Source organism: Bos javanicus, chromosome 26, assembly GCF_032452875.1.
Source record: "Bos javanicus breed banteng chromosome 26, ARS-OSU_banteng_1.0, whole genome shotgun sequence".
Classification (NCBI taxonomy): Eukaryota; Metazoa; Chordata; class Mammalia; order Artiodactyla; family Bovidae; genus Bos; species Bos javanicus.
This window is the reverse complement of record NC_083893.1, coordinates 5,578,014-5,595,510: the sequence shown is the minus strand read 5'-3', so window position 1 is coordinate 5,595,510 and position 17,497 is coordinate 5,578,014. Positions and strand designations below refer to the sequence as shown.

The window sequence follows — 17,497 nt, the reverse complement described above, 5'->3', positions numbered from 1 at the left end:
TTCTCCCATTCTGAAGGCTGTCTTTTTACCTTGCTTAGAGTTTCCTTTGTTGTGCAGAAGTTTTTAATTTTAATTAGGTCCCAATTGTTTATTTTTGCTTCTATTTCCAATATTCTGGGAGTTGAGTCATAGAGGATCCTGCTGTGATTTATGTCGGAGAGTGTTTTGCCTATGTTCTCCTCTAGGAGTTTTATAGTTTCTGGTCCTATGTTTAGATCTTTAATCCATTTTGAGTTTATTTTTGTATATGGTGTTAGAAAGTGTTCTAGTTTCATTCTTTTACAAGTGGTAGACCAGTTTTCCCAGCACCACTTGCTAAAGAGATTGTCTCGCTAGTCAGAATGGCTGCCATCCAAAAGTCGACAAATAATAAATGCTGGAGAGGGTGTGGAGAAAAGGGAACCCTCTTACAATGTTGGTGGGAATGCAAACTAGTTCAGCCACTATGGAGAACAGTGTGGAGATTCCTTAAAACCTGGAAATACAACTGCCATATGACCCAGCAATCCCACTGCTGGGCATACACAATGAAGAAACCAGAGTTGAAAGAGACACGTGTACCCCAATGTTCATCTCAGCACTGTTTATAATAGCCAGGACATGGTAGCAACCTAGATGTCCATCAGCAGACAAATGGATAAGAAAGCTGTGGTACATATACACAATGGATTATTCAGTTCAGTTCAGTTCAGTCGCTCAGTTGTGTCCAATTCTTTGCGACCCCATGAATTGCAGTACACTAGGCCTCCCTGTCCATTACCAGCTCCTGGAGTTCACTCAAACTCATGTCCATTGAGTCGGTGATGCCATCCAGCCATCTTATCCTCTGTCCTCCCCTTCTACTCCTGCCCTTAATCCCTCCCACCATCAGAGCCTTTTCCAATGAGTCAACTCTTGGCATGAGGTGGCCAAAGTATTGGAGTTTCAGCTTCAACATCAGTCCTTCCAAAGAACACCCAGGACTGATCTCTTTAGAATGGACTGGTTGGATCTCCTTGCAGTCCAAGGGACTCTCATGAGTCTTTTCCAACAACACAGTTCAAAAATATCAGGTATTCAGCGCTCAGCTTTCTTCACAGTCCAACTCTCAAATCCATACATGACCACTGGAAAAATCATAGCCTTGACTAGACAGAACTTTGTTGGTAAAGTAATGTCTCTGCTTTCTTGAATATGCTATCTAGGTTGGTCATAACTTTCCTTCCAAGGAGTAAGCGTCTTTTAATTTCATGGCTGCAATCACCATCTGCAGTGATTTTGGAGCCGAAAAAAATAAAGTCTGACACTGTTTCCCTATCTATTTCACATGAAGTGATGGGACCAGATGCCATGATCTTAGTTTTCTGAATGTTGAGCTTTAAGCCAACTTTTTCACTCTCCTCTTTCACTTTCATCAAGAGGTTTTTTTCACATTCTGCCATAAGGGTGGTGTCATCTGCATATCTGAAGTTGTTGATATTTCTCCCGGCAATCTTGATTCCAGCTTGTTCTTCCAGCCCAGCGTTTCTCTTGATGTACTCTGCATAGAAGTTAAATAAGCAGGGTGACAATATACAGCCTTGACGTACTCCTTTTCCTATTTGGAACCAGTCTGTTGTTCCATGTTCAGTTCTAACTGTTGCTTCCTGACCTGTATATAGGTTTCTTAAGAGGCAGGTCAGGTGGTCTGGTATTCGCATCTCCTTCAGAATTTTCCACAGTTTATTGTGATCCACACAGTCAAAGGCTTTGGCATAGTCAATAAAGCAAAAATAGATGTTTTTCTGGAACTCTCTGTTTTTTCCATGATCCAGCAGATGTTGGCAATTTGATCTCTGGTTCCTCTGCCTTTTCTAAAACCAGCTTGAACATCAGGAAGTTCACAGTTCACATATTGCTGACCTGGCTTGGAGAATTTTGAGCATTACTTTACCAGCATGTGAGATGAGTGCAATTGTGTGGTAGTTTGAGCATTCTTTGGCATTGCCTTTCTTTGGGATTGGAATGAAAACTGACCTTTTCCAGTCCTATGGCCACTGCTGAGTTTTCCAAATTTGCTGGCATATTGAGTGCAGCACTTTCACAACATCATCTTCCAGGATTTGAAATAGCTCAACTGGAATCCCATCACTTCCACTAGCTTTGTTCATAGTGATGCTTTCTAAGGCCCATTTCACATTCCAGGATGTCTGGCTCTAGGTCAGTGACCACACCATCATGATTATCTGGGTCATGAAGATCTTTTTTGTATGGCTGTGTATTCTTGCCATCTCTTCTTAATATGTTCTGCTTCTGTTAGGTCCATACCATTTCTGTCCTTTATCGAGCTCATCTTTGCATGAAATGTTCCCTTGGTATCTCTAATTTTCTTGAAGAGATCCCTAGTCTTTCCCATTCTGTTGTTTTCCTCTATTTCTTTGCATTGATTGCTGAGGAAGGCTTTCTTATCTCTTCTTGCTATTCTTTGGAACTCTGCATTCAGATGCTTATATCTTTCCTTTTCTCCTTTGCTTTTTGCTTCTCTTCTTTTCACAGCTATTTGTAAGGCCTCCCCAGACAGCCATTTTGCTTTTTTGCATTTCTTTTCCATGGGGATGGTCTTGATCCTTGTCTCATGTACAATGTCATGAACATCCATCCATAGTTCATCAGGCACTCTATCTATCAGACGTAGTCCCTTAAATCTATTTCTCACTTCCACTGTATAATAAGGGATTTGATTTAGGTCATATCTGAATGGTCTAGTGGTTTCCCCTACTTTCTTCAATTTAAGTCTGAATTTGGCAATAAAGAGTTCATGATCTGAGCCACAGTCAGCTCCCAGTCTTGTTCCTGCTGACTGTATAGAGCTTCTCCATCTTTGGTTGCAAAGAATAGAATCAATCTGATTTTGGTGTTGACCATCTGGTGATGTCCATGTGTAGAGTCTTCTCCTGTGTTGTTGGAAGAGGGTGTTTGCTATGACCTGTGAGTTCTCTTGGCAAAACTCTATTAGTCTTTGCCCTGCTTCATTCTATATTCCAAGGCCAAATTTTCTGTTACTCCAGGTGTTTCTTGCAGAGAAGGCAATGGCATCCCACTCCAGTACTCTTGCCTGGAAAAGCCCATGGATGGAGGAGCCTGGTAGGCTGCAGTCCATGGGGTCGCTAAGAGTCGGGCACAACTGAGCAACTTCACTTTTACTTTTCACTTTCATGCATTGCAGAAGGAAATGGCAACCCACTCCAGTATTCTTGCCTGGAGAATCCCAGGGACAGAGGAGCCTAGTGGGCTGCCCTCTATGGGGTCGCACAGAGTTGGACACAACTGAGGCGACTTAGCAGCAGCAGCAGCCAGGTGTTTCTTGAATTCCTACTTTTGCATTCCAGTCCCCTATAATGAAAAGGGCATCTTTTGGGGGTTTTAGTTCTAAAAGGTCTTGTAGGTCTTCATAGAACCATTCAACTTCAGCTTCTTCAGCATTACTGGTTGGGGCATAGACTTGGATGTATTACTCAGCCATTAAAAAGAATACATTTGAATAAGTTTTAATGAGGTGGATGAAACTGGAGCCTATTATACAGAGTGAAGTAAGCCAAAAAGAAAAACACCAATACAGTGTTCTAGCCCATATGTATGGAATTTAGAAAAATTGTAACAGTAACCCAGTATGCAAGTCAGCAAAAGAGACACAGACCTATAGAATAGTCTTATGGACTCTGTGGGAGAGGGAGATGGTGGGATGATTTGGGAGAATGACATTGTACATGTATAGTATGTATGTATAGAATTACATGTATAGTATCCTATGTGAAACGAAATGCCAGTCCAGGTTCAATGCATGATACAGGATGTCCGGGTCTGGTGCACTGGGATGACCCAGAGGTATGGTATGGGAAGGGAGGTGGGAGGGGGGTTCAGGATGGGGAACACATCGTGTACACCCTTGGCAGATTCATGTTGATGTATGGCAAAACCAATACAATAATGTAAAGTAACTAATCTCCAATTAAAATAAATAAATTTATATTAAAAAAAGAAAATGTAGAAAAAATAAATAAATCAGTACTTGTAGCCTTAAATTAGGATTATTTATGGGTAATATTAAGTACTCACTTAAAAAGCTCATTTCTGTCGATGGCTCTGTTGGTTTGGGGGTCGATTGCATAGACAGTCAAGTCACACTTGGTATAGTCTTCTAGAGAAAAGGCATCGCCATGCCGGCGAGCACCAATGGACTCCACCACAACCTTGGCACCAGGAATTTGCTCCTGAACATAGCGATCCAAAATCCTATAAATCAAACAAAGCACAAACATGACATTCTGACAGATTCACTGGGGGAAAAAATCACCCTCATCTTGAAATGATATTTAATAAATGAAAAATGATGACAGCCTGGTTTTTGCTAATGCTTAGTGAATACTATGGAGAAGGCGATGGCAACCCACTCCAGTACTCTTGCCTGGAGAATCCCATGGATGGAGGATCCTGGTAGGCTGCAGTCCATGGGGGCATGAAGAGTTGGACACGACTGAGTGACTTCACCTTCACTTTTCACTTTTATGCATTGGAGAGGGAAATGGCAACCCACTCCAGTGTTCTTGCCTGGAGAATCCCAGGGATGGGGGAGCCTGGTGGGCTGCCGTCTATGGGGTCGCACAGAGTTGGACACAACTGAAGCGACATAGCAGCAGCAGCAGCAGTTAATACTAACTCTTGAAAAAAATTCTCCATGTATTTAGAACATTTAACTGCCAATGATGCTAGAAGCTGAATAAGGTACAAAGAGGTCATCAACCATGTCCTCTTTAAGTCTAGACTTAAAATTTATGATACCAATTGAGCTCTTACATGGCTCATGAGAAATGCCAACTATGTTGTACAAATAAAGCTGTCTGTGCTTTATAGGAGCCATGGGGTCTTAGAACTCTTGAGTTCATATGCTTGGTGTTATAAATTACACCTTTCACCAGATTTTGTGATAAATGCCATAATAGCTATACACCAAGGTGCAAGAGTCAGATACTTCTTTCCCTCAGAGTATAAAGACACTTAGAAAACTATAGCAGTGGAAGAATGTAGATATTTTGCTTTCCCTGATTTATCAGATTATAATAAAATTCTCAGAGGCTATTTAGGTGAATACAAATAACTAAAGTGAAAGTGAAACTGTTAGTTATCAAGTCCTGTCCCATTCTTTGTGACTCCATGGACTGTAGCCCACCAGACTCCTCTGTCCATGGAATTCTCCAGGCAAGAATACTGGAGTAGGTTGCCATTTCCTTCTCCAGGGCATCTTCCCCACCCAGGGATCGAACCTGGATCTCCTGTATTGCAAGCAGACTACCAACTGAGCCACCAAATAACTAAAAGATTTAGTACAGAATTAGTAATATTCAATAGAAAGGAAATAACAGTAATCCATAGGTAATTTTCTGTAGAGCACATTTTTTTTCTAATTGGATAATGATTTTAATTGAAAGTATAACTTATAGCCAAATAAAGACAATTTCCTTAATGTTCTTTTTCTTATTAAAAACTTAATATTATTAATCCTTGAAGATTAACTCTAGAATTCAGATTATTAAATATAGACATTTATATGTAAATTAATTAATTTTAATAACTAAACATGACAAATAGAGTCCAAGCTGTGAAGCATTTGGGGGGAATGAGGAATAATATATTCTAAAGAATTTTGATGCACCAGGAAATAACTTTTACTTCAGATGCCAAAATTGACCTGTTTTCTCCTCTATTAAAAAAATATATTGCCTTCAGAGTCTGGTATGTGCTTGGTTTGCCCTGTTAAAAGAGAAGCAGGATATGAAACTCTGGAGGAAATGGCTGTACCACTGAGCACAAGTCTGTGGTGTACACACCAGAGGACATCATCAATGTAAATGAAGTGTCTTGTTTACTTTTAAACTGGTGTAGAAGAGCATAGTTGAAGTTTCTCTTACTCTTACTCTTACTCTCTTACTCTTCATTCTTTTCTTTTTCTCTCATCGTCAAGATTTTTTTCCTTAAACATTTAGAGATGTTTTGGGATAAAGCTAAATAAGTTCAGATCTGAAGTCTTTTTTTTAACCTTTTTCTGATAAATACATTAAAACTAAATTTAAGTATTTTAGAATACAAACATCTTTTGTAAAAATCAATCTTTCTATGTATCATCTGTGTCCATATACCTAAGCATTTCTACAATATCTGCCTATGCTATATATATATATATATATATATATATTACATTACTTTACACATATACATATATATATAAATATATATGTGTGATATTCATAATAATGAATTTTTAGACCATCTTCATATGTACATAGATAAAGGGTTGCTTCCAATTTTTTTAACCTCATTTTTTTTAAATGTAACTCTCTAAGTACTTACTTTGAATTGGCAAATATAAATTAAAGCTAATGTTTACATTGCCCTTATTATTTTATTAATTTATTAAGCCAGTTCACACATACATTTTGAAATAAAATGTCATGTGGATTTACAGTTCGTAATTCCACCAAGAAATTCTACCAGTATAAGTATTTGCATGCCCTAGGTCACTGTCAATTTATGATATTATGACTTTGAAGGCTTTAATTATTAAACTTTTGCTTAAAGTGAAAGTGGAGTGAAAGTGAAAGTTGTTCAGTTGTGTCCAACTCTTTGCCACCCCATGGACTACACAGTCCATGGAATTCTCCAGGCCAGAATACTGTAGTGGGTAGCCTTTCCGTTCTCCAGGGGATCTTCCCAAACTAGGGATCAAACCCAGGTCTCCCGCATTGCAGGTGGATTCTTTACCAGCTGAGCCACAAGGGAAATCCAAGAATACTGGGTAGCCTATCCCTTCTCTAGGGGATCTTCCCAACCGAGGAATTGAACTGAGGTCCCTTACACTGTCGGAGAAGGCAATGGCACCCCCCTCCGGTACTGTTGCCTGGAAAATCCCATGGACAGAGGAGCCTGGTAGCCTGCAGTCCATGAGGTCGCTAGGTGTCAGATACGACTGAACGACTTCACTTTCACTTTTCACTTTCATGCATTGGAGAAGGAAATGGCAACCCACTCCAGTGTTCTTGCCTGGAGAATCCCAGGGATGGGGGAGCCTGGTGGGCTGCCGTCTATGGAGTTGCACAGAGTCGGACACGACTGAAGCAACTTAGCAGCAGCCCCTTCATTGTAGGCAGATTCTTTACCAACTGAGCTATCAGGGAAGTCTAACTTTAATAAAATAAGTTATATAATATATGTGTGTGTGTGTGTGTGTGCATATGCACATACAGGGAGAGAGAGAGAAGGATACTCTTGATCAATTGATACTCTTTATCAATCTGTAACATCTGTGTCATACACAAACACTGTATCAAGGGAGATGCCTGTGATGATGCTTATATAATGTTAATTGTGCCCTGAATCTAAATTCTTGGAAGCAATACATCAATTGAAAATATAAGTAGTATAATCAAACATTTGGCAGTATGGTATTTAATTATGGCAACATTTTTCAAAACAACAAACTGTCTGATCTGTGAAGAATTAAATACAGTGTGAATGAATTGGTATAATAATTATAATACTTTAAAAAATTAAATTTACATTTAGGGTTTATTGTTTTACTTCAGTTTAAAAGATCAGTAGCATACTCATAATATCTAGTAATAGGTTATTACATGATCTTTAGACAAAGTTTCAAAGTTTCTATAAAGAAATATGTTAATACAGTATTATATGTTCACATATGTTTATATCTAAATATATGTATCAGTTAATTCAGTTCAGTTCAGTTTCTCAGTCGTGTCCGACTCTTTGCGACCCCATGAATCACAGCACGCCAGGCCTCCCTGTCCATCACCAACTCCCGGAGTTCACTCAGACTCAGGTTCATCGAGTCAGTGATGCCATCCAGCCATCTCATCCTCTGTTGTCCCCTTCTCCTCCTGCCCCCAATCCCTCCCAGCATCAGAGTCTTTTCCAATGAGTCAACTCTTTGCATGAGGTGGCCAAAGTACTGGAGTTTCAGCTTCAGCATCAGTCCTTCCAATGAACACCCAGGACTGGTCTCCTTTAGGATGGACTGGTTGGATCTCCTTGCAGTCCAAGGGACTAACATTTTACTGTGCTACCACATGATAGCTAATTATTTAAAATTTAAACTAGTTTCTAATTTAAATTAAACATTGCAATCTATATAGCCTTCTTATAATAAATGTTGAAAGAAAAACTTTTTTTATGTGAAACCTTCTTTTAAATCACAGACTAAGAGAATATTGAACAACTGGCTCAGTTAACTGATTTATTATCAAAGGTAGTTATTTTTGGTTCAGTTCAGTTCAGTCGTTCAGTCGTGTCCAACTCTTTGCAATCCCATGAATCACAGCACGCCAGGCCTCCCTGTCCATCACCAACTCCGATTCCCCTAAATTTTCATTTACAGCCTCACTTATCCAATATCTTATATGTGCATTTCACCAGAAATTGGGTTATAAAAAAATAAGTATAGCAGCTTTACTAAAATCGTTTTATAACTAAAACAAATAATTACTTATAGCTAACTTTTGTTTTTTTACACTAAACTGTTACACCAGTCATCTTTTCAGTTACCTATTTGTGTGAATGACCCACAGTAAAATTACCATTTGATGGGTTTTTCTGGCCTTGTGTTAGAGCAGCTCTCTCCTCCTCCACCCACCCACCCCCCAAAATAGATTGGGTTTCTAAATAGGTCTGCCTTCTAAGAAGCATTGTGCAGAGGGAGTGGTTAGGAACCCAACCTGCTGTTAGCTCATAGATGTAGATTCTAATTAAATTTCCACCACTGGCATCTGTATGTTTGTGAAAATTACTGAGCCTCTCAAAGTTATAGGAAACTCTTCTCTGCAAAGGGGAAAATAATGATTTCTACCTCAAAGGCCTCTGTAAGACATTATTTAGATAACACCCAATTAAGTGCACAAAGCCCAACAAATAAAAAACCTGCCACAAATGTGAGCTATATGTTGTGGTGGTTGTAAAAACTCCTCAGATTTCATGATTTCAAACCCTACTTAGCCTTTTGTTGAATAAATATGTTTTATATTTAACTAGCAACATAGGGAGCTCCACTCCAGGTACCTGTCAATATTTTTTCAAAAGCCTGGCTAAAAGAATCAATAGGCATTGCAGATGGCCAGAGGGATATGCAGCTTTCCTAATATTCTAAACTAATTTTCTCTCATAAAACAGACTTGTAGAGACTTTACCCAGACCATATCCTCAGCAATATTCCAGGTTCCGTAGAACATTTTGTTAATGACATTATGAGATATCTTCTCTAAGATGTTCCACAGGATAAAATCCTTCCTCCAATCCTGCATTTCACTCTGAAATAGTTCTGCATTTCCAATGGAAGTGATTTGTTGTTTGTTTTTTCTTAATGTTTTAACTGATTCACATTTTTTTCCAATTTTTTGTGTGCTTCTTTCACTTTGGCCTTAAAATGATGAACACCAAGTTTGTTTCCTATTTTATAGTGTCTCTGCAGGATGTTTTGGCCTCTTTATTACCAGTCTTATTTTCATTCTTTCTACAATGTCTTTCTATTCCGTTTGCCATGTTCAGTTTCTGACTTACTTAATGGTTTTTACCTTGTTTCACTGTATGAATCATAAACTGTCTAAATTCTCCTTGTATAAAGTTAAACATTAAAAAAAAAAAGTAACCTCTATTACAACTTAGATATAAGTGAAATTATTAATAAAATAGTTTGTGTTGCTGCTGATACAAATGGAATTTTCTTATCTAAACACGTGATTGAATTTAGTCCACGAGCTAGTAAAACAGCAGCACAGAAAGGTAAATTGTATAAAAGTTAGAAAAAGTTAAGAGAAGAACTACAAAGATGATTAAGAGAATAAAGGCACCGATCATTGCTGATCAGGTATCTGAATTGAGTGGCTGCACAAGAACACAATATATTTATCTTGTACCATGGCCTGGAAATAATTATAAAAGATAATAAGCTGTTCTATTTGTCAAAACTTCTGGACCATAAAACAAAAGAATATGAGAGAAATAAGTATTTTGAAAGGAAATAAAATGCCCACTATGTATCTTGGAAATCTTTATAAAGCAGCTGTGATTCATGTTTTTAATGGAATCATAATATCATGATATTATTTTCATCTTGCAACTGCTTTTGAGTTATTTTCTACTTGGTGCCAGAAAAAACTCTGAAAAATAAACTGAATGATATGATATTTGGGAAAAGTAAACAGAGATTATAATACTTTACTTTTTTTCCCTCTATTGTTTGCTTTAAAATATTTATTCAAATTCTTCTAAAATATATAGCACAAATAATAAGTTAAATAAAAACATTACAGTCAATATTATGGTACCTTCATTAAAATTGTCTTTTATGAATTAAATTTATTTTTATTTCCCACAATGTAACTCTGCCTATGCTTTAAGCTTGCTCTTTTCTTAGGTAGAATATTTGCTCCAACACTGCTTTATTTTTTAATGTTTGTATTCCCCTTACAGGGTAAACAAAAAAATGTAAAACCATCTCTATCAGCCCTAAAAATAAAAAACAAGTTTTTTTTAAATGAATATTTCAATTCATTTTCAGTTAAGATTCTACTTATCTCTTTTTGCAAACAATAGCAGTTGCTCAAATATATCAAACATTGTTTTAAAATAAAAATAAAATTAAAATGTCCTCAGTGGAATTCTAAAAAAGCATTGTTTATTTGTTTTTTTTTTCTTTTTTTTGCTTTGTTTTCATTGTTTCTGGGGGAAAAAAAGCAAAACAATATATAGGAGCAAATATATTGAATCTGACAAAATATACAATCTAAATGTAGCATTCTTTTATATGTTTGTATGTTGCTAAGAAAAATGGAAGAGGGACACAATCATGTATTTACATTTTTCTATATCATATATATCAGATGACAAATATAAATTTATAACACTCATTTATTATCCTTCAATACTTTTTTCTTTCTCCCAAGAGAAACTGGTAGTTTTGACTATAAGCATTCAGAAATGTGTTAATCAATCAATGGTGAGTACGGACATTAAAATATGAATAAACCTATTGAAAGCAAACACATCAACATATATGACTCCACTGAATCAAAATACAGTAGAATCTAAAGAAAAAGTAAAATCTAGTTGAAAAGACTCTTTGTGATTCCATCCACTATAGCCCACCAGGCTCCTCTGTTCATGTAATTCTCCAGGCAACAATACTAGAGTGGGTTGCCATTCCGTTTTCCAGGGAATCTTCCCCACCCAGAGACTGAACCCTGTCTCCCACAATGCAGGCAGATTCTTTACCATCTGAGCTACTAGAAAAGTCCGAAAAATAATTTGCTTTGGTTATTTCTTCAAAGTACGTAAGTAACAACATCACATATTGTTTTGTACAAGTCAAACTGTATTCTGGGCTATCTTAATTTTGTAAAATACTAAAAGTTCTTGTAACATAATGAGTTGAAAAATGAGTATTTCCGCTAGGAAAGACAGGAAGTTACTTCTTTCTCTGTGAAAATAAAGCCCCAAACTAAGTATTTTAGAAAAATAGCAGGTGAATCCCTTTTGTGTCATAACAATGAATCACCTAGACTGAATAAAACCAAATTACATTTATAATTTTTTAAAGGAATCATGAAATATAATTAGAATATTAAAAAAATGGATTTCATTTTATATTGAGTTTATGTTTTATTTTTATGACTGGCTTCAATTTATTTTACAGCTATTAGATGCCTATTACAGAAAACATTATTTTCAAAAGTTTTGCTATTGAAATATCTATGCTTGATAATCTGATAAAATTAGATCATTTATAGTCATTCTCTGTTGATAACCTCTTCAACTTCATCTTTGTTTTAAGAATACTTGAACAAAATTGGCATGTGATTGGAGATATTTATAGCAATTCAATTTAGAACATAGTAGATAAGAAAAACTAAACAACTATAAACTTTCAATACAATAAAATATTTCATACATCCCAGCCTATATTTTTTAACATATTTTCATTGGTTTGATTGGATAGCACCATACCTGATATTTACAATGCACTCAGTTCACATGAAATAAATGAGATAAATTAAAAAAAAATCTTAATGTAGAGCTAAAAATGTGACTGTGGGGAACAGATAATGGAGCTTTCATTTCAGTTCAGTTCAGTCACTCAGTCATGTCCGACTCTTTGCGACCCATGAAGAGAAGCACCCTAGGCCTCCCTGTCCATCACCATCTCCCGGAACTCACTCAAACTCGTGTCCATCGAGTCGGTGATGCCATCCAGCCATCTCATCCTCTGTCGTCCCCTTTTCCTCCTGCCCCCAATCCCCGCCAGCATCAGAATCATTTCCAATGAGTCAACTCTTCGCATGAGGTAGCCAAACTACTGGAGTTTCCACTTTAGCATCATTCCTTCCAAAGAAATCCCAGAGCTGATCTCCTTTAGAATGGACTGGTTGGATCTCCTTGCAGTCCAAGGGACTCTCAAGAGTCTTCTCCAACACCACAGTTCAAAAGCATCAATTCTTTGGTGCTCAGCTTTCTTCACAGTCCAACTTTCACATCCATTCCTGACCACTGGAAAAACCATAGCCTTGACTAGACGGACCTTTGTTGGCAAAGTAATGTCTCTGCTTTTGAATATGCTATCTAGGTTGGTCATAACTTTTCTTCCAAGGAGTATGCGTCTTTTAATTTCATGGTTCTAGTCCCATTACTAAGTTGGGAAATTAGTATCACGATGGTGAGAGAGGACTGACATCCAGGGCCTTTATTGATATGAATCAAGTATTGCCATATAAAGTCAATCCTTTCCAAGAACACAATACCATTACTTTTGAATGTATAATTTTTATCAAATTTTTCAGTGTTCAAGTATGACAAATATTATTTGGCTTTGTTTGCTCAGACCCAACACCTAGGAGTCATTATTGTTTCTTACTTTTTCTCATATGTCCAATTTATAACAAATTCTGTAGGTTGTATCTTCAAAAATTATATCCTTAACTCCTCCCTGTCTCCATACCTACCATCAATTTCAAGCCACATTGATCCCTCTCCTGGATGATTCCTCTAGACTCTTAACTAGTCTCCTGATTTCCCACTCAACAACCTTTTAAAACTTAAAGCTACAATGTTATTTCTCTGTGCATAACATTTAAAGCAAAATGCCCAAAAGAAATACAATACAAGTTACACATATAAATTCAAATTTTCTGTAGCCACATTAAAAAATTAAAGATAAAAATGGTGAGGTGAATTTAATATATTTATTTAGCTGTATATATCCAAAATGATCATTTCATATGTAATCCATACAAAAACATTAAGGAGATATTTGACTTCTTTTGATATAAGTCTTTGAAATCTGGTGTGTATTTTATACTTGCAGCACCTCTCATTGGACTTGTCACTTTTCATGTCCTTGATAACCACATGTAACTAGTATCTACTATGCATGTGTGCATGCTAAGTTTGCTTCAGTTATGTCTGACTCCTTGTGACATAGCCCATCGGGCTCCTCTGTCCATAGCATTCTCCAGGCAAGAATACTGGAATGGGTTGCCATATCCTCCTCCAGGGGATCTTCCAGACCCAGGGATCAAACTCAAATCTCTTACCTCTCCTGAACTGGCAGGCAGGTTCCTTACCACTAGCTCCATCTGGGAAGCCCAGGACTTTCTATTTTACACAAAGTAAAATGTTAAAATCATCCAGGTGGCCTATGAGATCCTGTATAACTCATTTCCTACATTGACATCTATACCTTGATATGACAAATATATTCCTAACTCTGGATTTCCATATATGTAGTGTCCTCTCTCTGGGATAACTTTCTCTACTCCTGACTCCCCACATCACCACAGACAAATGACTTTCTCCCTCATTTCTCTTAGGTTTTTGCTATATTTCTGCTTATTAGAAAGGTTTTCCTCAATCATTCTATATGAAATAATACATCTGTTTCATAATATATATTGTTAGTTTTACTTATTTTTATTATAGTTATTAGTGCTTGACATCAAATTGTGTATTATTTATTATTCTTATCCTATTTGCTGTTTTTCCCCAACAGAATGTAATTTTCATGGAAACAAGGACTTTGCTTAAGTTCATTGTTAAATCTTCTGGAGAAGGGAATGGCAAACCACTTCAGTATTCTTGCCTTGAGAACCCCATGAACAATATGAAAAGGCAAAATGATAGGATACTAAAAGAGAAACTCTCCAGGTCAGTGGGTGCCCAATATGCTCTGGGTGAACTCCAGGAGTTGGTGATGGACAGGGAGGCCTGGCGTGCTGCGGTTCATGGGGTCGCAAAGAGTCGGACACGACTGAGCGACTGATCTGATCTAATCTGATCTGGCTGTTAAATCTTCAGTGCTTACAACTAAGAACTACTCTTTATTTAATGACTAAATTGCCAGCTTCAGGATAGGGATACATACTCAGTCACTAACTCATGTCGGACACTTTTGCAATGACATGGACTGTAACCCTCCAGGCTCCTCTGTCCATGGAATTTCCCAGGCAAGAATACTGAAGTGGGTTGCCATTTTTTTCTCCACAGGATCTTCCCAACTCAGGGACTGAACCAGCATCTCCTACATTGGCAGGCAGATTCTCTACCACTGGGCCACCAGGGAAGTCCCAAGATATGGATATAGGAATCAAAAAGTTTAATTTCCTGGTCCAAGAATTCCTAACCACTAGAGGACCAGGGCTTAAGCCTAGATCCTGTGAATTGAAAAGGAAAAGCCTTCCTAGGAAAAACTGCTAATTTATCAACTGGGAATTTCACCCAAGATTTTCTTTAAAGTGTTTTCTTATAGGAGTTAGAATAGAAAAAACAAGCATTGTAACTTTTTCTCTTTACAAAATATAATGCTCCAAATTAGGATTCACTAATTTAGAGCCCATTAACTAAACCAGCCTTACCTGCTCTTGAAAATAAAGTGTTATTTACAAAAGGATTTTGCTATGATGAATACTAATTATTTTTAACATTTAAATATTTTAATAACAAAATTAATTTAATGAAACAGCAAAATTTAAATATCATTAAAAGTACAAATATTATTTTTAATTTATTATTAGTAAACTATTAATATATCCCTTTATAGAAAATTCCCTGAGCTTCCCAACTCTAGAGCAAAATGTAGATAAAAATGATCAACAATAATGTGTTTATTGATTTGCCTTTCAACTCCACCTTTCCCCTCAACTCTAAGTCTTATGCAGATATAAGACTATATAAGTGCTGGCTTTTATTTTTTATTGTTTCCTAGATTTTCTTCTGAAGTGATTTTATAATTCTTATCCCAGAAATACACATTTTGGCTAGATTTCTAAAGTATGTTTTGTAAGCTCTATTCCAGGAGCTATAGATTAATTACACAGACTCATTTCAGATGCTCTGTAAATTTTTCATGAACTATTAGGCTCCTCCACACCAAAGCAATAACTACATCAATAAAGTCTTAATTTCACTGAATTTTCATATTGTATTTAGAAAATAAAAAGCATTTGACCAACTCTGAGACCTAAGTTACCAATTCTGATTTATATTATAACACAATATTTCTAAATTATTTTATCTATATTTTTGAAAATGCCATTTCCACATATTCTTACCATTTAAATTTTAGAATCCCAAGCATCTTTTATTTATACGAGCTTCATGGTGAAGTAAAAAGAGCAAGGAGGAAGACACAAAATGCAAACAGTTTTTAGCTTCTTTAGACACTATTGCCAATCATTTGTATGTTATAATAAGATCTCCTTAACCTTACCCTCACAGCTATTTCACCTATGCCTTAATCTCAAGAATGTGTAACAGAAAAACAATGCTCACAAAGAGATAAATGCTAACATCAATCTAAGATGCTTCAAAACACAAACATGTGAGGCCACTCAGAAGGGGCACAGATTCCCATTATGGGAGAATTTGCTGAGTGTATTAATATAATTAAAAAGATATGTGTTTCATTGCAAAAGATCATTTGGTTACTTCTATAAGCATTAAAAAACAAAGTAATAAAAGAAAAAAAATTAGTAGAGCTATTTAAGCCAGTTACAAGAAAGTGGGAAGTAATTATTATCATTCCTATAGCAACTAAGATTTACTCTTTGAACATTCTATTTTCCAGGCATCATACTCTTAGTTATCAAAGGACATTGATATCTTATGAAAAATCTTCCCAATCGTGAAATGAATTTATTAGATCATTACATTTTTCTTTGATCTACTCTTCCAATTTGTGCTGATTTTGTGTGTATCAGGAACACTTTGGAGTATGATCTGGCCACTTCCCTAGTGGCTCAGCAGTAAAGAATCCACCTGCAATGCAGGAGAAGTGAGTTTGATTCCTGGGTCAGTAAGATCCCTTGGAGGAGGAAATGGCAACCCTCCTGTATTCTTGCGTGAAAAATCCCATGGAGAGGAGGAGCCTGACGGGCTAAAGCCTTGGGTCTCAAGAGTCAGACACAGCTCAGAGACTGAAAGCACATACAAAGGAGAAAAATAAAAGTGATGATCATATGGAGTTTGTTTTCCTATCTTAAGGTAGGGATGTCTCAGGAAATACAGAAGATGGCTTTGAAGGTGATCTGACTTATCTAGGAATACCTACAGGAAACATATATATTGGTTAGTCTGATCATTGGAATAATAAATTCCTATTTTTAAGTACCAAGTTGGCACTCTGCTGTCTACTTCGTCTATGTGTATGCTTTCATTGTGCCCTCCATTATCTCACCCCCTGTCCTGGGACATGGAGCATTTGGGGCTTCATGGTGCTGAATCAGATCTAACAGTCTATTGCTACTTCCATCTTCTGTCTACTAAAGTTGATTTCGAGAGGAATCATAATGACTATAAACTATATGATTCCAAGGGCATGATCTTCTGGAAAAGATATAACTATGGAGACACTGATTTCTGGGGGTTAGTGGGAAAGGTTTGAATAGCTGGAGCATGGAGGGTTTTTTAGAGTAGTGAATCTATTCTGTATGATATTACAATGATAGATACAGTAGTCCAAACCACAGGATATACAACCAAGAGTGAACACTATGTAGACTATGGATTTGAAACGATGCAGACTATGTAGGCTATAGATTATGATGTGTCAATATAAGTTTATTTATTGTAACAAATGCACTATGGTGCAAGATATGGATAGTGAGGGGACCTATGTATGAGGTGGGTCAAAGAAGAAGTAGATGGGCATTCTCTTTATCTTCTGCTCTATTTTACAATGACATAAAACTTCCCTGGAAAAAGTCTCTTTTTAAACAGGGATCCAAAATTTTTGTCCTTAAAAATCTCTAAATTAACACAGATTGTAGAAAACAAACAAGAAAAGACATCCTGTCAAAGGGAATCCGGCATGTACCTGCTATGCTTACTGCACTAGTAAATTTAGGTTTACTTATGTGCTTAGTCACTCAGTCATGCCCGACTCTTTGCGACCCTTTGGACTGTAGCCTGGCAGCCTCCTGTGTCC

General features: G+C 36.8%; 1 protein-coding gene across 1 annotated transcript in view; it reads right to left on the bottom strand.

The window, feature by feature from the left end:
• Positions 1 to 17,497, bottom strand: part of PCDH15 (protocadherin related 15) — a 1,038,229-nt gene that overhangs the window by 44,308 nt on the left and 976,424 nt on the right. The window contains exon 29 of the mRNA XM_061402659.1: positions 4,075 to 4,251. Coding sequence (XP_061258643.1) covers positions 4,075 to 4,251 — 177 coding nt within the window. The remainder of the gene's footprint in view (positions 1 to 4,074; positions 4,252 to 17,497) is intronic.